The sequence below is a fragment of the Oncorhynchus masou genome, chromosome 13 (assembly GCF_036934945.1).
Source record: "Oncorhynchus masou masou isolate Uvic2021 chromosome 13, UVic_Omas_1.1, whole genome shotgun sequence".
Classification (NCBI taxonomy): Eukaryota; Metazoa; Chordata; class Actinopteri; order Salmoniformes; family Salmonidae; genus Oncorhynchus; species Oncorhynchus masou.
In genome coordinates this window covers 52,867,991-52,893,205 of record NC_088224.1, presented here as the reverse complement: position 1 = coordinate 52,893,205, position 25,215 = coordinate 52,867,991, and the positions used below count along the sequence as shown (strand labels likewise).

General features: G+C 44.1%; 2 protein-coding genes across 2 annotated transcripts in view; one reads left to right on the top strand and one right to left on the bottom strand.

The window, feature by feature from the left end:
* The window catches only part of LOC135552560 (mitogen-activated protein kinase kinase kinase 10-like), a 34,201-nt gene extending 29,752 nt beyond the window's left edge, over positions 1-4,449 (top strand). Inside the window, exon 11 of the mRNA XM_064984259.1 lies at positions 1,698-4,449. Within this exon, the coding sequence (XP_064840331.1) occupies positions 1,698-2,110 (413 nt within the window). The 3' untranslated portion in view covers positions 2,111-4,449. The remainder of the gene's footprint in view (positions 1-1,697) is intronic.
* A 1,937-nt stretch (positions 4,450-6,386) lies between these two features.
* The window catches only part of LOC135552559 (tetratricopeptide repeat protein 9B-like), a 29,016-nt gene continuing 10,187 nt past the window's right edge, over positions 6,387-25,215 (bottom strand). Inside the window, exons 2-3 of the mRNA XM_064984258.1 lie at positions 10,957-11,139; positions 6,387-10,733 (exon numbers count right to left, since the gene is read on the bottom strand). Coding sequence (XP_064840330.1) covers positions 10,639-10,733; positions 10,957-11,139 — 278 coding nt within the window. The 3' untranslated portion in view covers positions 6,387-10,638. The remainder of the gene's footprint in view (positions 10,734-10,956; positions 11,140-25,215) is intronic.

Here is a 25,215-nt window from a genome sequence, read left to right as displayed (position 1 = left end):
TGGAGTCCTTGTTTATTTGGAAGACCCATTTGCGACCAAGCTTCCACTTCCTGCCTGACTGATGAGATGTTGCTTCAATATATCTACATAATTTTCCTCCCTCATGATACCATCTATTTTGTGAAGTGCACCCAGTCCCTCCTGCAGCAAAGCACCCCCACAACATGATGCTGCCACCCCCGTGCTTCACGGTCGGGATGGTGGTTTTCGGCTTGCAAGCGTCCCCTTTTTCCTCTAAACATAAGAATGGTCATTATGGCCAAACAGTTCTATTTTTGTTTCATCAGACCAGAGGACATTTCTCCAAAAAGTATGATCTTTGTCCCCATGTGCAGTTGCAAACCGTAGTCTGGCTTTTTTTATGGCGGTTTTTGAGCAGTGGCTTCTTCCATGCTGAGCGGCCTTTCATGTTATGTCGATATAGGACTTGTTTTACTGTAGATATAGATACTTTTGTACCTGTTTCCTCTAGCATCTTCACAAGGTCCTTAGCTGTTGTTCTGGGATTGATTTGCACTTTTTGCACCAAAGTACGTTCATCTCTAGGAGAACATGTCTCCTTCCTGAGCGGTATGACGGCTGCGTGGTCCCATGGTGTTTCTACTTGCATACTATTGTTGTACAGATGAACGTGGTACCTGCAGGCGTTTGGAAATTGCTCCCTAGGATGAACCAGACTTGTGGAGGTCTACAATTTTTTTTTCTGAGGTCTTGGCTGATTTCTTTTGATTTTCCCACAATGTCAAGCAAAGAGGCACTGAGTTTGAAAGTAGGCCTTGAAATACATCCACAGGTACACCACCAATTGACTCAAATGATGTTAATTAGCCTATCAGAAGCTTCTAAAGCCATGACAATTTTCCAAGCTGTTTAAAGGCACAGTCAACTTAGTGTATGTAAACTTCTGACCCACGGGAATTGTGATACAGTGAATTATAAGTTAAATAATCTGTCTGTAAATAACTGTTGGAAAAATGACTTGTGTCATACACAAAGTAGATGTCCTAACCGATTTGCCAAAACTCTAGTTTGTTTACAAGAAATTTGTGGATTGGTTGAAAAACGAGATTTAATGACTCTAACCTAAATGTATGTAAACTTCTGACTTCAACTGTAGGTAGAGGTGACTATACATTGATAATAAAGAGGGAGTATCGTCAGCATAAAAATGGGTGGCGTGGTCAATGCAGCTAATCCGGGAGCCCAGAATCCAGGTGAATGCTATGATCCCTTATTGATGTAACTATTTAAATCCCCTTCAAATTTGTATCGATGAAGGGAAGGAGACAGGTGAAAGAAGGATTTTAAAGCCTTGAGACAATTGAGACATGGATTGTGTATGTGTGCCATTCAGAGAGTGAATGGGCAAGACAAAAGATTTAAGTGCCTTTGAACAGGATATGGTAGTAGGTGCCAGATGCACCGGTTTGAGTGTGCAAGAACTGCAACGCTGTGGGAGTTTTCACACTCATCCATTTCCTGTGTGTATCAAGAATGGTCCACCCTCCCAAAGGACATCCAGCCAACCTGAGTGGGTTGTACACTCAGAGTATATTTCAGTTACACCCAAACTTAAAAAAACACATGTCTCTGGCATGGCCCATCCATGTCAACAAAGTGTTCATGTTGTTCTCCCATCCATCTATTCTCTCCCTCTGTTCTCCCTCTGGTCACTGTATTTCTCTCTCTTCTCTCAGGTTACAAGGAGACCCTAGATATCCCCCGTCTCCCTGACCCTTCCAGCCTCTTCCCAAGGGTCCTCCGCCGCAAGGCCCCTGCTCCGCCTGTCCCTGTCCCGGTCCTTGAGCCCCTGACCATCATCAGTCCCTTGGAGAGGCCCAAGACCTTGGAGTTCGCCCCCCGGCCTCGGCCCACACCAGCCAGGGTGCGACCGGACCCATGGAAGCTGGGTTCCCTGTCCAGAACCCTGAGCTCGTCCCCGGGCAGCAGCTGTGACAGTCCCCTGGGATCTGGGGACAGCAGTGCCAGCACCGGCGCTGCCAGGCCCAACCTCATGGACATGGACGTGGATGGACAGGATCTGGACGGCACCGTGCCCCTGTGTGAACAGCACCAGGCTGCACAGCTCTGTGGAGAGAACTACGGCTAAGTCACACATTACTGTATATGGGCAACACTGCTCCTAGTGCACACTTCAAAGACTCCTAGTGTGCACACTTTATTCCTGGTACCCAATCCCTTTGCAAACAGTACTTCTACTAGTGTCCACTCTGAAGCCCACTTGTGCGGGTTGTACCTCTCTCCTGGTGGTCACTCCTAAGCCTTGTGCCCCCTAGTCTCATAGTGCCCAGCGTCCGGGACAGCACACGTCTTAGTGTCCCTTCCAAAGCCGCCCAGTGTTGGACAACATTCCTCTAAGTGACCACTCCGCAACCCCTAGAGTCCAAACCTTTAGTGCCCTAGTGACCAGTGTGCCCTGCTAACCTTCCGCATATTACCTGTCCTCGAAAAGGAAGGAACGTGTAAGCCATTCCACTTCCAGACAGACACTTCCAAGTCCTCATCCCGATTTACATGTGCTGCAGTAGGACTCGTTCTGCTAAACCACCCCGTTGACTCTCTTCCTCTCTCTACACAGGTGTTGTGTCTGTCTCTGCTCGCTCCTTCCCCAAAGACTTGGGCTGAAGCTTTGCCAGCCGTAGACACATTCACATCTCAACAGGGTTGGAATTATTCTCTTGGGAGTGCCCTTGAAGTGTCCATGTTAATAGTTGTTTTGTGGGGGTGCCCTGATTTGTTATTAGAGCACCTCTGGGTGTCCCATCATGTGGGCCCTGCTGCCCCTCCTTCATATTTACATGTAGTCATGGTAGGTAGACGCTCAAATCCCGAGGGACTTCCAAATCAGTGTGTAAGTTGCCCTCTTATTGTGCATCACCTTCTATAGAACTAATTTCCACCTCCCTCACCTCCACATAGCATCTTCCTGTATAGGGATGGTCTCTGTCCTCCCCCTCTCCCAAAGACTGCAACAGGAACAGGGAAGCCATTTTAAGCTCCACAGCACAATTGGCAGGACTTTATTTCCTCAGCTCTGTACAGCAAATTCATTTTATTTTTTCTCAATGCTTGAACCATTCCAGCCATAACCTGTTTAGCACAGCATTTTCTATTGGTTTGGCGAATTGTGTGTCTGTGTACACTGTGTGTTTGTGTGGGTGTACACTACGTGGGTGTACACTGTGTGTCTGTGTGGGGGCGCACGTGCGCCCATGTGTGCTTGTGTTTTTGGTACCGCATGTTATTTTGTGTGAAGGATGTACTGTAGAACTATCAAATCTGTTGTGAGGGAGCCGAAACAGGCTGCTTTTCTCCCTCATTCTTTACCTTACGTCCTCATAGGGTTGCGAAATGTCCAATATTTTCCCCCCAAAATCCCCTGGTTTACCAGAAATCCTGGTTGAAAGATTCCTGGAAGAAGCAGGAAATACGGGAATTGTTGAACCACTATTTCTGGAAAACCAGGGAATTTAGGGAAAGTGTGAAACTCATAAGCTGGAGTTTCTCAGCAAACGTCCTCTCTCTCACCTTCATCACTGCTCTGTAAAGAGCCCCTTATACACTCGGTTATATGGACAGTTCATTTTTAACAAAAGTCCTCTGAGAGCAGAGGAGGACCATGGGAAATGAGGGTTAATCCACTTGCAATAAATGGTTAATGAATACTACCTGTTTTCTACAACAACAAAAAAACGAATTCCCACATTCCGTACCCCTGACTTCCTTTTCCTCACCTACTGGATCGTGATACAGCATCATTGAAGGGAAAAAAGGGCCCAATCTTTGGTTAAAGAGCCATGGAATTGACATGTCCGTGTCACAAGAGTATAGACTGTGAAGGACTTAACAGAAGGTGCTTGGGATGTGGACGGCGAATCGAGAGAACTCTGGATTCTCTCGCAGGCCCATGAGTGCACCTGTACTGTCTGGTTGCTGGAAGAAGATGAATACCACTTTTTAATGGCACAGCTAGTCAAGGCTACATACAAGTATTTACTTGGTTATGTGTATATGGGTGTGTGTGTGTGTGTGTGCGTGTGTGCGTGTGTATTTAGTGTTATTATTTGTATGGGATGATGTCAATCCCATAGGTAGAGGGGTGAGCAAAACTCATCCTTATTCTCCTTGTGTGGTTAAGAACGCTCAGAGTATTTATTAAAATGATTGTTATAATTGAAATAATGATTCGTTATTGTCATTATGATTCTCTGTCCCGGAATATATATATTTGTTAATATAACACAGACCAAGGAAAACCAAGCAAACTACAGGCTGACGTTCATGTAGAGTATGGATGGGAGGTTGTCTTCGACCTGTCTCAATCCGTGACGTTCTGGGATACATGACGAAAGAGTGATGTGTTGTTGACTGTTGAGGCTGCGGTGAGGAATGATTGAATGAATTACGTAATAAAGAAGGAAGAGAGGCGCTTGCTGTGTCTCTGCTCTTCCTGTCATTCGCTCTGTGGAGTTATATCCGCAACGTTGACTGTCGTTACATTCCGTTATATTCTACCGTGTGCGCTAATGCTTGTAACAGCTGAACCTTTCCATGGCTTTTTCAAATAACACACATTCTATTGTATCCCTGTGAGCAGGAGAAATGCCTGGCTGCAATAACAGTGATCGTCCTCTAGATGTCATCAAAGCCGATCAAGTCACTTTGAGCCAAATATACTTACGAGGACAAGCATGGTAGCTGGTTGTGCATTTTGATAGTCATTTAGTTGTTCACTGGTATCTTTCAGGTTTCCTTCTGTGGAGTTGTACGCTCTGACATTATCCTCTGTCTTTTGTTATGAGTTTTCAACGATTGCTCCCATTTGAGCATGAGACCACCTTTACTAAATAGTCCAACAGGATTTTTCATTTGTTTGCCTTTGTGACAGAATTGTGTAGGTGACCAGTAGGAATCTTGTAAAGCGAAGATATCGGGTACGTTGCAATGTTAACATAATGCTAGAATCACACAACAGACATCTCAATATCTCAGACACCTGACTTGATCTAACAGGCTTATCGGGGTGCTTTCATAGCCCAGTTTGGGCCTGGTTAGCTGAATGAACGTACGTCCTTTGTCCTGATCTTGTCCACATTCTGATTGCATCCGCATATTAGCCGCTGCATCTACACATGGTATTAAAATGTGTCCGCATTGTCACCAGACAAATCATTTGATTGTTTCAAAACAAGTACTGATTTCAATTGTTTCATTGTCCAGATCCTTCTACACTTGTACGATATCCAGACAATGCATCCTTGACTACCTCACAAACAGACCACAATGAACCTTTTAATCATCTATACATGTCTAAAAATGTGGGGACAATCAAAATGTGGACAAGATCAGGACATGGAACACATGTTGGCACCTGGTATAAACAGGGCTCATGGCAACAAGCAGTGAGGAGGATGAAAGAACGTCAGCTGTTCATTCAGCTAATCTGTAACATGGAATTAATGAATAAAAACATGGCTCTCATGAATATATGCATCGAAACTGAAAACCAAATGAGAGGCGTTCAATTGGAAGGCACAAACAACGCTCACACACACACGCAGTCCCGATCCACTTCACTGCTCTTGTCTGTCAGTGCTATCCGCCGAGCCAACTCAGTTCCAGACGCCTGCCAGTTGCCTAGCAACCACCCTTCACATCCGTGGCAACGCTATTAAAAGCAACAGCAAAGAGGGAAAGGGGATGATGGAGGAAATGGACAGGTGTTTTAGACTCAATACGGATTTGTTGAGCAAGGTCTCATGCATATCCTCAATTCACCTACAGACGCCAGTCTGGGTTTCACCTGTGCCGAGGTAGCTGCGTCACAGTGCCTCTATATGTCTGTTCATATCCCTGTTCCCCTTTTGTCTTTTTGCCTCCTTTGATGTGCGTTCTTGCTTCCTCCATATCTTGCTCTTTTATAGCTCAGCATCTTCCCCCTAGCGCCTTTCAGCAGGTCTACCCCGCTGGGCACAGACGTCAATTCAACGTCTATTCCACATTGGTTCAACGTCATTTCATTGAAATGACATGGACACAATGTTGATTCAACCAGTGTGTGCGTAGTGGGATATCTCTTCGCACCATCCCTCCTTTTCTCCCCCTCCATCTTTCCTCCAATGCCTTTCTCAGCACCTCCCCTCCACCCCCTCCTCCCTCTCTCTCTGGAGCTCAGGGAGCAATTAAGCAGGGCAGTCAGTAGTAACAGAGATTATTACCTTTGGAGGGAGAAGAGAGGGGGAGCGAGGGAAGGAGAGGGGTGGGCAGAGAGAATGTGTGTGTGTGTGTGTGTGTTGCTGTTTACCTCCTACATTGAGGTATCACCATGCACTCGGACAACCCTGAAGACAATCACGCAGGCACAATTTCATATTCCTTTTCAACTTTATTTATAGTCTTCATTTACCAATCAATAGTGCATTCCCGGGCTAGCAGTTCAATGTAACCAGTTATCATGTCCTCCAATGTTTTGGATTTGGAATATTGAACGGACGTTTCCTCACATGGTCCAATGGGGGGAAAAATGTACTTCTAACCACGATGTACTCATCATCAAGTCCTACTCTCCGGTACAAGCAAACGAGGAAAAGGAAAGAAAAACAGATTAGCGGAGTTCTTCGTTGCTGTAGCTCATAAATAACTTCTACTGTGTAACTGGTTCGGTTCTCCAACGCCCACTTTCTTCAACGAGATCCACTGTCGCTTTGTGGGATTCACAAACTCTTAAGAGTTGGGTATGGACTTTCCCAAAAACAGGGGACAACAAATCCTACTTAACATCTACACACAGAGACACAGTGACAGATAGCCTGTGGTGTAGCTACACCAAACTCACTTCCCCCTTCACTTGCGTTCTCATCAATTGATAAAATTACTCAATAAGGTAAAGCTTTTAACAGCCATTCGTTTTTCTTTTCAGTTTCGTATTTTGTTCACAATTGTTTCGTAAGCACAAAAAACGACTTTGACATTTGACAAACAAGTACCTCAATGACATCAAAGGAAAGAGAAGAAAAACGGCCCGTATTTACTTTCCCACTTTAGTTTGTGCTTTTGCCGTGTCTTTTCAGAACTAGACGGCTAAAGAGACGATGTCTCTCTCTATCTATATTTGCACAGACAGCACGTTGTAACATTATTCCCACAATAACTGGTCCAGGGTCATTCCTTTGTTTATCTCATAATGGGTCATGTTAGGGCAGGGGTGGGAAGAACTTAGCCCTGACCTGTTTTTATGTGTGGACAGTAACCATAGACACGGAGCGATAATGACTCAGCAAACTGGGATAACAACAGGATGGTGGACGGATGCCTTGGCGATAGGACCATGGGGAGATTCCCTATAGGGCCATGTGGGAGTAGGCCCAGCTCAGCCAGCCATAGGGACCAATACAACACTACTGCACAGTGGTGAGGTTGAGAGAGTAAGAGACAGAGAGATATACACTGAGTATATAAAACATTAATAACACCTGGTCTTTCCATGACGTAGACGAAACCAGGTGAATCCGGGCAAAAGCTATTGACATCACTTGTTAAATCCACTTCAAGTCGGTGTAGATGAAGGGGAGGTGACAGGTTAAAGAAGGATTTTTAAGCCTTGAGATAATTGAGACATGGATTGTGTATGTGTGCCATTCGGAGGGTGAATGGGCAAGACAAAAAAATGTAAGTGCCTTTGAACGGGGTATGGTAGTAGGTCCAGGATCACCGGTTTGTGTCAAGAACTGCAACGGCGCTGGATTTTTGAGGCTCAACAGTTTCCTGTGTGTGTGTCAAGAATTGGTCCACCACCCAAAGGACATCCAGCCAACTTGACGCGGAACTGAGGGAAGCATTGGAGTCAACATGGGCCAGCATCCCTGTGGAATGCTTGACACCTTGTAGAGTCCATGCCCCGATGTTTGGTATACTCAGTGTATATTTCATTGACAATCCCAATTATTATTATTACATTTTGTTTATGATGTTAATATTGTTAAATATATATCCATTTGCAAAGTAGGCTTGGCAATATGGACATTGAAACGTCATGCCAATAAAGCAATTTGAATTTAAATTGAATTGAGATTGAGGTATGGAGAGAGATCTGGAGAGAGGGGAAGAGGTGGAGAGTATGAGCATCAGAGAGAGAGAGAAATAGAGAGCGCGACAAAGAAAGAGAGTTCTTGGTGCCTCTGGGTTTTTCCACGCCTTGTTTCTGTACCAAGGTGTAAACCTCCCTCGAACCTCTTCACAGCGCTGCTTTAACATAATCCCATCTCCACAGTTTCAGAGTGACACTGCACTCCTGCTGTGTTACTGGTGCTGCTGGCCCATTTCCCTCTACAGTGGAGCGCGTCTCTGGATCACACAAATTTGCTCCAGGCATCGCGCTGCTGCCTCTCCAGAGTCCCATTGACACCACAGGAGGTTGGGTGGCACCTGAGTTGGGGAGGACGGGCTCGTGGTAATGGCTGGAGAAGAATAGTGGAAAGGTATCAAATACGTCAAAACACATGGTTTCCACCGTTCCAGACATCATTATCAGCCGTCCTCCCCTCAACAGCCTCCTCTTATTGATGCACTTTGGTCCCAATGTCCCTCATATTAGGCCACAGGCAAATGACGAGATCTGTTATCGTTTTGATATTGTATTATCCACTCCTCTGAAGTCCTTTTGGAATTCTTCTCCTCACCTCGGCCAAGGCAGACCACTGCTGCTGACCCTATTGTCTTTCTGCATGGGACCATATAAGTCTCAGAAAATGACCCGCTGACTCCATTAACCCATTCTACGTTTGCAGGGAGCATAGAGGGTATTAGCGTGATACATTGGATAGGGGGAGCAACCTGCCCTGTTATAGAAAGCAATGAACCAGACATTATCCCTGACATCCAAAATGGCTTCCCCTTTGAGCCACACATTACCATGCAGGGGCTTGGCTTGCACATAGGGTGAAGGAAACTGGGTTACACGGTATTAGATGGCGGAATTAAGGTCAACTCAAACCTCTCCTTTAGAACAGGGCAGGTACGTCTACGTATTTCTATAAATCCTAGAAACTCTTCAGGCTTTATCAGCATCACTGGGATTGATATTTAGAAAGTATGCAGTGGTATGATGGTCTGTATGTGTAATATGTCATTATCTGGCCTCGCCCCAATCACAATCCTCCCTTGTCTTGGTCTACCACTACTGTTGTGTAATCTGCCTATGGAGACAGCGATTTTTGTACTAATTTATTTTCTGAACTGATTTCTTTGTTTGTCGCAACACTGATATCTATTAAAATATGCACAACAAAATTCGGAATCTCAAATGGCACACTCGGGTTGATGTTTTTATCTGACTGGGTTGATGGCTGATCCACCTCAGACGGATACAACATGTGGGATCCGATTCCCTGCGCGAACACTGCCAAGAGTGTCTTGTGATGTCACTGATGCCTGGGAAGGTTCAACATGAGTGATCAAGGGCCTGGAAGTAGATCTCAGAGTAAAACAAAAAAATCAGAGAACTCTGTGCAGCCAAGGGTGCTTGACGGAACCTCAGTTCCACTGGCTATTTTCCATTGTGACATCATTAGCAAGAAAGCGGAGATTGGTGGGGGGGGGGTAACAGTCTGACAACACAACACATTCCAGGGGGGATTGGACAACAGATTCAAGACACTGGTTCACAAAAACACACCTGTCAAACAGAGGAACAGTGAGTCCGGTGGGAGTTAGTTTGTTCTGTTCCTTAGAAAGAGAAAGGACGTACATTTTGCTTCATAACAACCGATAGTCGTAAGTGCAATGAAAATCAAACAGGAGACAAAAAAAATGAACAAAGGACAAATTACAAACACTTGAATTAGCCCTTGAATTTAAAAACCGTCCAGAAATAGAGACAAGGTACTACAAGCTGAAAACGAAAAAGAAGATTGATTGAACATGAGCGCAAAGGTCGGCTTGTCTGAAGACTATTTCGTATTAAAAAGACAGAGATGTAGCCTGCTAGCTAGCCTGATCTGTACTGTACTGGGGGGACAATCTCTGTCCGGGACAAGTCTGGGTCAGTGGCTTTCAGACCTCCCTCCATTGTGACAGGGCAGGGGTCAGGGTGTACAGTTGAATTGGCCTAAGGTCTTGATATGTGTTACACCATTTCCTTTCTCCTAAACTCCTTCCCATGCCCTCCCCTGGTCCCTTTCCCAACCCTGGACATCTCCTCAGTCCTCACATCGAAAGAATAAATAAGAAATTCTACTCTATTTTACTTTTTTTTTTTTTACACCTTCTCTAAATTACGCAATTTTCTTTGATCGTATATTTTTTTAAGCAGTTTTGCATGAGTATAGTATAGTATTTCCCTCTGCTTCATTTTTTCTTGGTTTGACAGTCTGCATCTGGGGTACAGAACAACAGCGCCTGGGGTGGGGGGAGGGGAGGCGGGGGGAGAAAAGGAGGAGAAAGAGGGAGAGAGACAGGGCTTTTTCTGCCCTGTTCTTTTACATGGTTGAGGCGCATCGCTCGGGCCAGTCATCAATGGGACTGGGCTCCATAAAGGAGGAGAGGAGGTCAGAGAGGAGAGGTGACGTAGGATGGGTCGTAGCATAGGCCATAGTGATAGAGAGGCCAAAAGGTCAAAGGTTAGCCAAGGGCCTCTTTGCCGCTCTCCCTCTCCCGCTGACCCTCCCTATTCATCTTCATTTCCGTCAACTGGATGTACCGCAGCACGTTTGTGTCTGTGTCACAAAGAGGGAGGGAGAGGAAGAGCGAGAGAGAGAGAGAGAAAGTGAGAGAGAGGAGAAAAAGAGAAGGAGAGCGAGAGAGAGAGAAATAGAGGGAGATATTTGTTAGTGTTGCCACTGGCATTAAGTGACATGTCCTGATAAGATGACATGAGTAAAACCAGATTCTCTCTTTTACTGACAGACTTTACTGACGGGCAATACTGTCTCAGCCTACCTGAGGGCTCACGGTGCTTGGCGTCACGCAGGTAGCGCAGGGCACAGTCGTAGTCTCCCAGGTGGTAGCAGGCAATGCCAGCGCGGTACATGGCCTTGAAGTGGTCCCTCTGGTAGCCCAGCACCTTCAGGCAGTACTCCTTCACACGCTCATAGTTCACCAGCTCGGACTGCAACAGGCACGCTGCACAGAAACAGGGATGGGAAGAAAGGAACCAGTCACTTCTGGACTATTGTGCATTCCTTTGAAAATGTTGCTTGGTTTGCTCTTTTCGTGTCCGTATAGCTTGTCGGCATCGGACTGAATTGAGAGAGAGGGGTAAAAAAAAAAAAAGAGTTTGGACAGGTTTGGAGAGAGAAAGAGAGAGAGAGAGAGAGAGAGAGAGAGAGAGAGAGAGAGAGAGAATGCAAGAGAGATAGAAAGGAGAGAAAGAGAGCGAGAGAGAGAGAGAGAGAGAGAGAGAGAGAGAGAGAGAGAGGGAGAGAGGGCAAGAGCTGATGTGCCAGGCCTTTTAAATAGTGTACAATTCAGCTAGCGCACTACTCCTTCAGGATGACAGGGAGATAAAAATAGCTGGAAGCTAGGACGCTGCAAAAAATAAAAAATAATAAATCTGGTCAATGTATTACACATTCAAATAGAGAATGTAGCTTATACTGTTGAGTCCATTTAAAAAGAGATAACTGCTGATGAACTGGCCCCGGAAAAGAGGGAGGAATCTAGCTAACTTTGCACACCTTTAGAGTGAAGGATATTTACTGTGAAGTTTTATTTTCATGACAGGGCAGACATGAAATGGGTAGAGGGGGATGAGATGAGAAAGAGAGAGAGAGAGAGAGAGAGAAAGAGTGAGAGAGAGAAGAGAGAGAGATAGAGAGAGAAAGAGAAAGAAAGAGAAAGAGAGAGAGAAAGAGAGAGGGTTGAGGGGGATGAGATGAGAAAGAGAGAGAGAGGGTTGAGGGGGATGAGATGAGAAAGAGAGAGAGAGGGTTGAGGGGGATGAGATGAGAAAGAGAGAGAGAGGGTTGAGGGGGATGAGATGAGAAAGAGAGAGAGAGGGTTGAGGGGGATGAGATGACAAAGAGTTAGGGAGAGAGAGAGAGGGTTGAGGGAGAGGAGACAGGTTCACAGGGAACAGAAGACAGATACAGGTGATATATGCGGCAGGAGATAGTGATGACACTATTGAGATATGGAAAGGTAGAGTATGGACAATAGCACTTTGGAGACACTGTGTTTCATTGTGGTCATTAATCGTATGGGTGTGTCTTACAGCAGCACCTTTCACCAGCTAATGTCTGTAACGTCATTAGTACACACACACACACACACACACACACACACACACACACACACACACACACACACACACACACACACACACACACACACACACACACACACACACACACACACACACACACACACACACACACACACACACACACACACACTTCATAGCAGCTTTCAGTTCAGCGAAGCTGCTACATTTTTGACGGTGGGTCATCTCAGGGCTTTCTGTTCACTCAGTCCAGCGCCCAAAAGCTCTTGGTTGGTTTTAGCCTATACCTTTGATTGACAATTACTACTCCCGTCCTCTCCTCATAGTTATACCCTCCCCCGTCACACTGAAGCCTGTGTCAGTACAAGAACATCTCTCCCTCTCTCTCCACCACTTTGTACTAGTCTCCTCTAACCTTTCCCTCTCTACCCCCCCCCCCCCCCACACACACACACCACCTCCCTCCCTCCTCTGTCTCTGCCCTTGACACACAGACAGCTCTGTGAATAGCATGAGTCAGGGTCTATTAGCTGGGAGCCAGGGTGAGTCAGGAGCGAGAGACCGGGAGGGAGGGGGACAGGGACGCAGTGGGAGGGGGATGGGGGGAGATGAGAGGGGGAGGGTTACACTGGGAGACTATGTGTTCCAGCGCTTGTCACCTTCCTGTAACTCAAAGAGGTCTCTGGGAGAGTGTGTGTGTTTCTGCGTGGCGAGCGTGCGTGCGTGTTTGTGTCCTGCCAATACGCCAATTGACAACAAGATAGGATAAGGAAATGGAGCCATGTTGATTACATCTAGCTTTGGGCGTCTGACTGCAACACAAATGCATCACTCTAAGTAACGCAAGATCCCATCCAATAATCTCTACCGGTTTGTGTTCTGAGACTGTCTACAGACTGTCGGTAGAGACCTGCTACACAGTTCATTTCAGTCCTCTCCAGAGTCAACCGACGTCAAGTACTGGGTCGTTCCACGAATGTAGTAGATTTTTGGATAGTGTAATTTAGTAAATAACTACACATTTTACCGAATTTTAACATTTCGTCCTAAAGAGCACATGCTCAACTTCATAAAACGCACGTTTTCCCATCTCAAGGGGTTAAATAAAATAGATGAATATAGTAAGTGCCAATGAAGTGCTATTAAAAGGTACAGTGTTGACCGTATCATGGTTGAGGTTTTCATCTTAAATCCGACATAAATCCCCCAGTGACGGGGGGAATGAGAGCATGTTCTGTGCAATAGAGAGGCTATTGAATGCAGCTTTCACTTCTTCTTCTAAATCAAATCAAATCAAATAGGGTTTGATCTTTACAGGGTTTGACACATTATGCTCCACGCGCTCAGTTTCCCGCCACAAAACACCAGAAATCTGCTAAAAAGACTGGAACCGGCTCACCCCATTTTGCACTATGATTTTGTTCAATGTTTCTTTCGGGGAAAATAAGAATGAAGAAAGGAAGAGTTTCATCACATTAAAATGAGAGTTCAGTTCACGTCAAAATGGTTGACCTCAAAACGAGGGAGAGAAACGTGAAAGAATCGCTTGTCACACAAAATAAATTATAATGATGGTGAAAACGCTGAGATGTTTGGGGGTTAAGTCTTTATTCATATTAAACATCTGATTTATAAAATGGCCCAGGTAGTCTATATTAAAGGGAACTTCATTTAATATGACAGACTTTTAAAATACAATATTGGTGCACAATTTCTACTTCAAATATAAAACGGAAGCAAAATGTACACGGGTCATGGAACGACCCTACTTCTGCTGTTCTACAAAAACCTCCCTCCCCCCCTCCCTCCCTCCCTCCCTCCCGCTGTTGATCTACTCTGTTTTTAAACCCACAATGCCTCCAGACATGTATGCCTACACTTTCGTGACACTAGACCTTGTTCCTTCGCATGCAATGAGAAGGCGGGTTGGGAGGGACGAGATGGGGGAGCAGAGGGGTTGGCGCACACACACACACACGCACACGCACGCACGCAGTTCAAGCGAGTTCAAGTTATTCGAGCCACCAGGGAGCTAAAATAGAAAGCTAGGGGATGGAGAACTCTCACGTTTGATAAGTGGATATGACTCAGCAGATTTGAGATCACAACAGAGGGGCCAAAGGTCAAATTGTTTCCTCAAACTCAGCTGATTTTCTAAACAGTCTTCCTGCCAGCCACATCGGATTCCCTCTGTGTACTTTAGATATGAACCATGTTCGTTTTTCCATCCAGCCAACTATAAAAATGTGGCGCACTCCCCCCCCTCCATCCATCATCCTACAGGGGTAAGGGAGCCAGTAGAGTACGGGAAAGCTTTCAGCGGATTCAGTTCCAGCACATAATGGCCTATATAATGGCTAACGCTGTTAGAGTGTTCTCTTTTCTCACAAACACACAAGCTCGTACACACAGACACGTGCACGCGAGTGCCCGGGCACACAGAAATATGTGTCGAAATGTACATGATTAAACAGTGTAAAAACATGGGCCTGAACAAACACGGGTAGAAATATGCATGCACACACACACACACAAACACACGCGCACACACACACACACACGCATACACACGCACGCACACACACATGCACGCACACACACAAACACACGCACAAAAACACACACACACTGCACCCTGACCACACCCCACTGAGCCGTTAGACAGATGGATGGATTGTCAGGGTAAACGCATCGACGGCTGCATCCGGACACAGTGTGATAATGGTAGCATCAAAATAAACTCTCACTTCAATCCATTGTTATCATCGCCCATCCAATCTTCTAGCTCTCATCAGAGAATAACACAGAGACAGAGAGAGAGAGAGAGAGAGAGAGAGAGAGAGGCTATCTAGGGAGAAGCCAGGAAAGAGCTGAGTCTTTAAGTGGTTTGGTGATGACCTTGTGCACATTGAGTTAGTGTCAGTGTCAGTGATCTGAAAACACCCTCTCTCTAAGGATTCTCTCTTTCATATCGCTAAGCACCACGCCGGTCTGGAATACTGAGCAGACTCAAAGCAGGAGGAAGAGGAGGAAGAGGTGAAGAAGAAGGGAGGAGAATGATAGTGCGACATACTTGGGAAAATGCTGAAATTTACCAGCTTCTTAAATCTTTTTGGGGAGAAACCTAACAGGTGCAATAACAGCTTCTGAGTGAAAGTGTGAGAGAGAGAGAGAGAGAGAGACAGAGAGAGACAGAGAGATGAAGCGAGCAGTTTATCACATTCTCGGAATCCTCACACTAATGTGCCTGGAGCATTTTGTCTGAAAAACAGAAGACTGCCTTTTATCCCAGAGCGGGGGAGTCAGAGATGGGGAGAATAGATGTCAGAAAGAGAGAGAAGAGATTAAATAGCGAGGACAAAGGAGCCTGATCGAAATAAAAAGATCAGACCACAAAAGAAGGACGAGAAAAGAGCGAGAAGCATTTAGAGTGTATGAGGAGAGAGAGAAATAAGCTCTGTTGTGACAAACAACGAGAGAAATAAATACGTTGATGGTTAATAGCGATAGGGAGAGTTACTCTAGTGTAAATGAAGGAGTGAGGAGGGGCGAAGAAAGAAACGGTCGAGAGACATGTCAAACAGCGTAAAGTATGAGAAAACTCTGCATCGATCGACTGCCAGCGCTCACTCTTCCTGTCTCTTCCCACTGCCTGATGAGGAGGCCTCTCTCTTTTTCTCCTCCCATCTCACTCTCTTTTCCTCGATCCCCTCACACTCTCTGTCTGCCCCCCCCTCCTCCTCCTCTCTCTCTCGCTCAGGGCCAGCTGTGAGATGGCTAATTTAAAGCCACTGATGATGGTGGTGATCAGTTTGCTGTCCATCATTTTATAATTAGTTCACACATCCATTTTCACGCTACCTTACCTGCATCAATCTCGGACTCCATCTATTTGTCATCCCGCTGCTTCCCCATCTCCTCTCCACTGTGTCATCATTGACCTCTGATACTCACTGACCAGAGCGGATATAGTGACCGCTGCCTCCCTTTAATCACTGGCACACTGCCTTGACTTTCTCCCTCTCTCTCACACACATATTTTACACTTGTACAAGCGTGTATTAATACACACGCGTGACTTGGAAATGTGTTTTTCCCACACTCCCTCACACACCCTCCAAGAGTGGGAATAGACATTGCATTTACATCTGAGCCCAGTGGGGGAGTCAACCTTTATCAACGGCAATCCTGGAGCAATTAGGGTTAAGTGCCTTGCTCAAGTGCACATCGGCAGATGTTTCACCTTGTCAGCTCGGGGATTCAAACTGGCAACATTTCATTTAACGAAACACAGCTCCAACCGCTAGGCTACCAGCTGCCTAGAGCTATGTGCCTGCCCCTGAACCCGTGATAAAGCCCAACTTAAACATACACTCAATTGGTATTTATACACTCAATTAGTATTTGGTACCATTGCCTTTAAATTGGTTAACTTGGGTCAAACGTTTTGGGTAGGCTTCCACAAGCTTCCCACAATAAGTTGGGTGAATTTTGGCCCATTCCTCCTGACAGAGCTGGTGTAACTGAGTCAGGTTTGTTGGCCTCCTTGCACGCACACGCTTTTTCAGTTCTGCCCACACATGTTCTATAGGATTGAGGTCAGGGATTTGTGATGGCCACTCCAATACCTTGACTTTGTTGTCCTTAGGCCATATTGACACAACTTTGGAAGTATGCTTGGGGTCATTGTCCATTTGGAAAACCCATTTGCGACCAAGCTTCAACTTCCTGACTGATGTCTTGAGATGTTGCTTCAATATATCCACGTAATTTTCCTCCCTCATAATGCCATCTATTTTGTGAGGTGCACCAGTACCTCCTGCAGCAAATCACCCCCACAACATGATGGTCATTATGGCCAAACAGTTCTATTTTTGTTTCATCAGACCAGAGAACATTTCTCCAAAAAGTACGATCTTAGTCCCCATGTACAGTTCGAACCCGTAGTCTGGCTTTTCTATGGCGGTTTTGGAGCAGTGGCTTCTTCCTTGCTGAGCGGCCTATCAGGTTGTGTCGATATAGGCCTTGTTTTACTGTGGATATAGATACTTTTGTACCTGTTTCCTCCAGCATCTTCACAAGGTCCTTTGCTGTTGTTCTGGGATTGATTTGAACTTTTTGCACCAAACTATGTTCATCTCTAGGAGACAGAATGTGTCTTCTTCCTGAGCGGTATGACGGCTGCGTGGTCTCATGGTGTTTATACTTCTGTACACATGAATGTGGTACCTTCAGGCGTTTGGAAATTGCTCCCAAAGATGAGGTCTTCTGAGGTCTTGGCTGATTTCTTTTGATTTTCCCATGATGTCACGCAAAGAGGCACTGAGTTTGAAGGTAGGCCTTGAAATACATCCACAGGTACACCTCCAATTGACTCAAATGATGTCAATTAGCCAATCAGAAGCTTCTAAAGCCATGACAGCATTTTCTGGAATTTTCCAAGCTGTTTAAAGGCACAGTCAACTTAGTGTATGTAAATTTCTGACCCACTGGAATTGTGATAGTGAATTATAAGTGAAAAAATATGTCTGTTAACAATCGTTGTAAAATTACTTTTGTCATGCACAAAGTAAAAACTATAGTTTGTTAAAACTTCTTGGTGACAGGGGGCAGTATTTTCACGTCTGGATGAAATGCATGCCCAAATTCAACTGCCTGCTACTCATCCCCAGAAGATATGATATGCATATTATTAGTAGATTATTTGGATAGAAAACACTCTGAAGTTTCTTAAAATGTTTGAATCATGTCTGTGAGTATAACAGAACTTATTTAGCAGGCGAAACCCCGAGGACAAACCATTCAGACTTTTTCTTTTGAGGTCACACTCTTTTCAATAGGGTTTTCATTGGGAATCCAGATTTCTAAGGGACCTTCTTGCAGTTCCTATCGCTTCCACTGGATGTCAAGAGTCTTTAGAAATTGGTTGAGGTTATTCCTTTGTGTAATGAAGAAGCACGGCCATCTTGAACGAGGGTCACTTGAAGTGTACTGTTAGATAGAGGAGCGTGACCAAAAAGCATGCTTCAGTTTGTTTTCCTCCTGTATTGAACACAGATCATTCCGTCTTCAATTGTATCGATTATTTACGTTAAAAAAATACCTAAAGTTGTATTACAAAAGTAGTTTGAAATGTTTTGGCAAAGTCTTTGAGATATTTTGTAGTCACGTTGCTCAAGTTGGAACCAGTGTTTTTCTGGATCAAACGCGCCAAATAAATGGACATTTTGGATATATATCTACGGAATTAATCGAACAAAATGACCATTTGTGATGTTTATGGGACATATTGGAGTGCCAACAAAAGAAGCTCGTCAAAGGTAAGGCATGAATTATATTTTTTATTTCTGTGTTTTGTGTCGCGCCTGCAGGGTTGAAATATGCTTTCTCTCTTTTGTTTACGGAGGTGCTATCCTCAGATAATAGCATCGTTTGCTTTCGCCGAAAAGCCTTTTTGAAATCTGACATGTTGGCTGGATTCACAACATGTGTAGCTTTAATTTGGTATCTTACATGTGTGATTTAATGAAAGTTTGATTTTTATAGTAATTTATTTGAATTTGGCGCTCTGAATTTTCTAGCGTCCCACATATCCCAGAGAGGTTTGACAAGACATTTGTGGAATGGTTGAAAAACAAGTTTTAATGACTCCAACCTAAGTGTATGTAAACTTCCGACTTCAACTGTGTATATATTACCTATGAAGTTGATCACATTGATATTTCTTCACCTGCAAGCATAATTCAAACCCCCGTCAGATGTAATCCCCAACATCCCTGTCAAGGTTTCAGGGAGAATTTCAACATTAAAAAAAACTAAATTAATGTATTATAGTCCTGAATGCTCATTGATTGATAGGACTGAGGAGCATCATTTACATCCCCTGTTCCAGTTATACCAATGAGCTTCCTGGGTTGCTGTATCCCTGCAGTAGTGACACAAATGCAGACCCATATCGTCATTAGAACACACACATCATCACTTATCATTAGACCCTCTTGTTGCTCGTCTGAGTAGTTCAATATGAGCCTCTGTGTATGTGTATGCCTCGGTGACATCCACAGCACCCTCGGAGGCTTCCATCCGTCTATGGGGTGCTGAAGACGAAACTGCCAAACGAGCAGAGAAACAAGTGTTTTCCTCCACGCCTCTCTAATTGCCATCCCCGGATGGCGCCACAGCGCTTCTCTCTTGCCACTCTCCCTCCCTTAACGCCCCAAACCTCAACCACTGCATTGCTACATCACCCATAATAGTAGCGGATTCAATTCATGGCTCATCTATTGAAATATTCATATGATTGAAATAGCTATCCTTGTAATGACTTCATCGGCAGTAAGATGACCTCAGCATGCCCAATGTGAATTAGTGCTCTCAGATGTAGGGGCTGTGGTGGTCCTGACATTTTGTCAGCCGATTATCATGCAAAAGCCTGCTGGTCTCGCGGTAATTGACTTTAATTTAACATAAACACGTTTAGCATCTCCAGGGCTCCATTGCATACAAGCCTTATTTACAAGTCGATGATGCGCTGATCTACTTTTTAAAAAGTCTAATAAATCAATTGAATATACACCATCACAATAAATCCATTCTTTATTGTATTCCAGAAGAACAGAAGATGACTTGGCCTACTGTGTGTTATCTGGCTACGCACCATGCCATAGGCTGTAGGCTTGTTCATTTAGCAGACAAGATATGCTAATAAGTCCCGTGCCATTATTTTTTTTATATTATATGGTTTTATAGTAAGAAGAATATAACTGAACTTGGCTGAATAAAATATAACGTTTATATTCCTATTCCGGAGCAAGTGTGCATATGAAGTGGCTACGTTGAGCGTAAAAGTGATCATTTTAAACAGGGCCTATATGTAACAGTATAATTTTAAACGGTCCCCTCGCCCATACCCGGGCGCTAACCAGGGACCGTCTGCACACATCAACAACAGTCACCCACGAAGCGTCGTTTCCCATCGCCCCACAAAAGCCGCGGCCCTTGCAGAGCAACGCGAACTACTACTTCAAGGTCTCAGAGCAAGTGACGTCACCGATTGAAACGCTATTTAGCGCACACCGCTAACTAAGCTAGCCGTTTCACATCCGTTACATATACAATACATTAAGAGTTATTTGGCAACTTAAGTTGTGAATGATGCAAACCTTAGAACATCTTTCAAATCAAAACATATATGGGCTGCATGATGCGACTACAGGCTGTTGATGATTTGAGAAGGTCGCAAAAAAAAAAAAACGTGCGCTCTGTTCTTTGCCTCAGGCGGCGCACGCTGTCCTCCCAAGTGATCATATTTTCACCCATCAGACGACTCTCAATTGAATCTTGTCTTTACTAATATGTCAAATTAGTGTTGATTTATAATGTATATTTATCAAATGGGTAGGAACAGGGGTAGGGGGGAAAAGACGTCTGCTGTACGCACTCGAAAAGCGAATGGAGACCACTTTCCCGCAGGTTAGTTTTTCAGTCATGGCAGCATAGGCTTCTCTAGGCATTTCACTCCACACATCAACCACATTTTGATGAACATGCAGCCCCTCGCTGCGCGACTGGGGGTATTCCTCCCAAACTCTGATTGCCATGGGCTCTACAACCCTGTTCCTGCAGCGACCCAGCGCTTAATTTGGGAAACCAAGTGAAATCTGTTCGCGAAAATCGATAGTAAAAAAAAAAATCACAACAAAACATATTTCATTAAACAGTTGACAGCCCCTCTCTATGGCACTGCAGAAAGCAATGAAGGTGAGAGCGGAGGAGATGGCAACGTGCAGTGGTGAGATATACTGTAGCTAAGGAGATGGCAACGTGCAGTGGTGAGATATACTGTAGCTAAAGGTAACGTGTCAGTATATTAATTACGAAAATATAAGAAATTCCCTATTACTAGGCTATTCAAAATCAAATAGAACTTCAATATAGTTTTAGGCTAATTTGTTGAATTTTGGAGTATAGGCTAGAACAATTATGTACCAAAGACGTTTTAAATGGTGTTTTTAAAATATTTTTCTGCCATGAGTAATATTCGGTATGCTATGTGTTATTTAACGCACAAGCATTATTTTAATTCAGGGTTATTTTCATTTTGGGCTCATATATAGGCCTACGCAAAAGTAGGGTTGCGGCGGTCACGAAACTTCATCAGCTGGTGATTGTCAAGCAAATAACTGTCGGTCTCATGGTAATTGACCGTTAATTAACATAAACACATTTAGCGTCTCGGGCTTATACACAAACTATTTTAAAAAGTCTAATTATAAACCATGGAATGTAGCATACACCTTCACAAAAAAAACATGATTTATTTTAGACAGGTCTTAAAGAAGCATGATATGAAGAAAATGTAGTCTACTTCCGAAGACAAGAATAGCATACATAGTTGTCCTTATGTTAGGTCCAGATGTGGCTATTGCGAAATGGCTGTGAGCTACACTAGTTCATTTAGCAGACAATGTTTGCTTATAATTCCGTGGCATTATTTTATAGTATGAAGAATACAATTGAACAAAGCTCAATAAAATATATTATATTTTCTCCAAACGATTTGAGGGAGTGCGCACATGCGTCTAGTCTGTATTGAGCGAATAATAAAGAAATAGGGACTCCTATATGCTTCATTTAGAGTTGTTGATGTAACTTTAGTTGTTCTACAAACGTTGGGGTATATGTTTTGATTTTTAATACATTGTAAGGCTACATTATTAGACTCTAGTGATGATTTGAAAAAAGTCACTTGAAAGGGATGAGCTCTGCTTTGTTTTTTTTGGGCGCAGGCTGTACAGTCGCCAAGTCTATCATTCACAATTTGACAATCATTTGATAATGGCTCGATTTTCACGCAGCATCCCCTTTGTGACCGCAATGCACCCTAAAGAAATCCAGGCCTTTTGTGGCCCGGATGCTACGTTGTGCCCTTCTCCCTGAGTGTACTACGCAATCCGAAACGTCTCTCACTCGCACCGTTCTTCGTCACGTGATCGAGTCTCTCTCACAGGCTACAAGTTAAGACAGACACATCGGGGGACGCAACTGCGAGTCCTTATCCAATTCCGAGGTGCGTATTGAAGATATTGGATGAACTGTCCATATTTACTTTTCGTCAGCCAACAAGATGAGTAGGCCTAACGAAAAGCAAAAGCACTAGCTTACGTCAATCTACTATCCCCATAGTACAAAAGTCCCTATTCTGTTCTGTGAAAGAAAGAAATATTCCAAACAGTCTGGGACAGTTGTGGGATGTGATAGATCCCAAATTAATACAACGCTAGTTAAAAAAAAAAACTTTTTTATGCAATGTGGCTGACACAACAGATCAGAACGTTTAGCTTAAAATGTTGATAAACTATTAGGCTATTTCTCCACATTATAAGCACATAAATGAGCACATGGTAGTAGACTATAAGCATGAATGTTCCATTAGCAGAAAACACCATTATCAAAAGTGACCAAAAATTAAATTATGCATGTATACTATTATTATGAAGGTGCATTTTTATGGTGAAAATTAACTTCCCCAAACTTGAAATGCATGCGCTGCTTATATATGCCAGTTAGGCTCTACACCCCTTGTAAAGCGGATTAATGTGCTTCATTTGAAGAAGTTATTTGGCCACTTTAGTTGTGATACAAACCTTATTAAAACATATAGGCCTTCGGGCTAGGCCACATGAGTTGTGTGACTATGAATCGAACAAGTCACAAAAAAAGGCATTGTTTCTTATGCTGGGCATCATTCACAAGTTATAATATATAATTCACAAGTAATAGGCTTATATTGTCCCCAATCAGACTATTCTTCATTTAATCGTGTCTTTAAATATACGCGTAACATTTGTTAGAATTTAGAATGGACCATTAACATGCACCTGTATCGAAGCAGGGGCAGCGGGGAATAAATACATGTCATCTTTGCACTTAAATAGTGAATGGAGGACGCTTTTCTCAGTGGTTTATTTTCATGGCCATACTCCTGATCTAAATATAAGCAATGTGCTTAATATTAGGAAGGTTGAGAAATACATTTAGTAGGCCTAGCCAAAAGAAAACTGATGGGATCCTCCTCTTCTTAATAGAGGCCATCACTCTGTTTTCTCCCGCAATTGCATAGCCTATAGAAATGTCGCACAACATGAGCTGATGGGCTCTCATTAATGGTTTGATTAGATTTTCAAATACATTTGCATTGATGTCAGAGTGATTGGAGGGACAAAAGGGTGATGAGTACCAGGCAGTTAGCAAGTTTGTTAGGCTGCTAATGACCAGCAGCAGCATCAGAGCTTGGAGAAGCTTAATTACGTGACTAAACGGTCATGTGGAATTTGACTGCCTTCATGACTCTTGACCACCGGCGTGGTGGTAATACGGTCACCGCAACAGCCCTAGGCATAAGCTCTAATACGCATATGGATGTTTTGAAATAATCAGAAAGCGCTGTCCATTTCATTGCGTTATAGGCTTTGAAACAACACCTCCAATGACCATGTTTTCCACTCAGTTTCATCCCATTGAACTGTTTTCTTCAAACTGATCATCACAGTGAGGGTGAGTTATAAAAGGCACATACTGTTTCGACGATAAGTGTTTAATGTGATTTTTGATAGCATTGCATTGATGAACAAAAAAAATAATGTCAGAGTGGTTAGAGGGACAATAGTACCCGGAGTACCAGGCCTTTAGTGACCTGATGATAGTTGTATACTAACAACGTATGTCCAGAGAGCATAAGAGGAGATTACCGTGACTCACATGGAATTTTACTGAGGTTATGACTCATGGCTGCCAGTGCGGCGGTAATACGGTCACAGCCCTACTCATATGACTTTACTGTGCATCAGTGCCATGCCCATTGCCCATTTCTTCATTTGCCTGTGGTTACAAGCAGTGTTTGTGTATGTTGAAGTGGTGTTGTGTTCTCCAGACAGAGGGGACTATGTTGTATGTCTGGGTCCCTTGTGTGGTACTGTGATGTTGTTGTGGCCTTCAGCAAGCAAATTAACTGGACATCCATGTGCAGCAGAAAGAGAGAGAGAAGGATGACCTGCCTTGGTGGATGATGTCACTGAGGACAGACAGACAGACGCTATCTTTTGCCGTTAGCGCAGAAGATTGCGGCCCTCCCCCAACCCGGACGACACTTGGCCAATGGTGCGCCACCCTATGGGACTCCCGGTCACGGCCGGTTGTGACACAGATCCGGGCTCGTACCCGGGTCTGTAGTGACGCCTCTAGCACTGTAGTGACGCCCTTAGACCGCTGCGTCACTCCCCCAAGAGTTGATCCACTGTAGTACGGAACTTCAAAAACAGATCCGCTCTGGAGGCCCATGCGCCTGGCATCCATGTCAAAACATTTTTAAACGTAATAAATCCTTTTGAGAGTAACCCTCCAAAAAGTAATTCCTTCATAAACATTTTTCATTTCCATATGTTCTAGGAAGCTAAGTGCTTGTTTCTTGGGCTCCAGAAATGTGACTGGTCTTGAAAAAGCTCAAATTCAACTGATTGAAAGTACAAGGGGGGCATTGGTGAACAAATGTCGTGGTCAAGCCTAGGACGGCGCCAGTGCAATGAGTGGAGCTTACTCAGGTGTTCAAATGCTCATATCAAACGAGAGGCTAAAATATAGAAATTAAACATGGTCCCATGTTTCATGAGCTGAAATAAAAGGTCCCAGAAATGTTCCATATGCACAAAAACCTAATTTATTTAAAAAATGAAAAAACATCCCTGTTTGTGAGCATTTCTCCTTTGCCAAGATAATCCATCCACCTGACAGATGTGGCATATCAAGAAGCTGATTAAACAGAATGATCATTACACACACAGGTGCACCTCGTGCCGGGGACAATAAAAGGCCACTAAAATGTGCAATAAGGAACACACAAAATTTACTGGACATCATCAGATCATCACACAACACAATGCCACAGATGTCTCAAGTTTTGAGAGAGCATGCAATTGGCA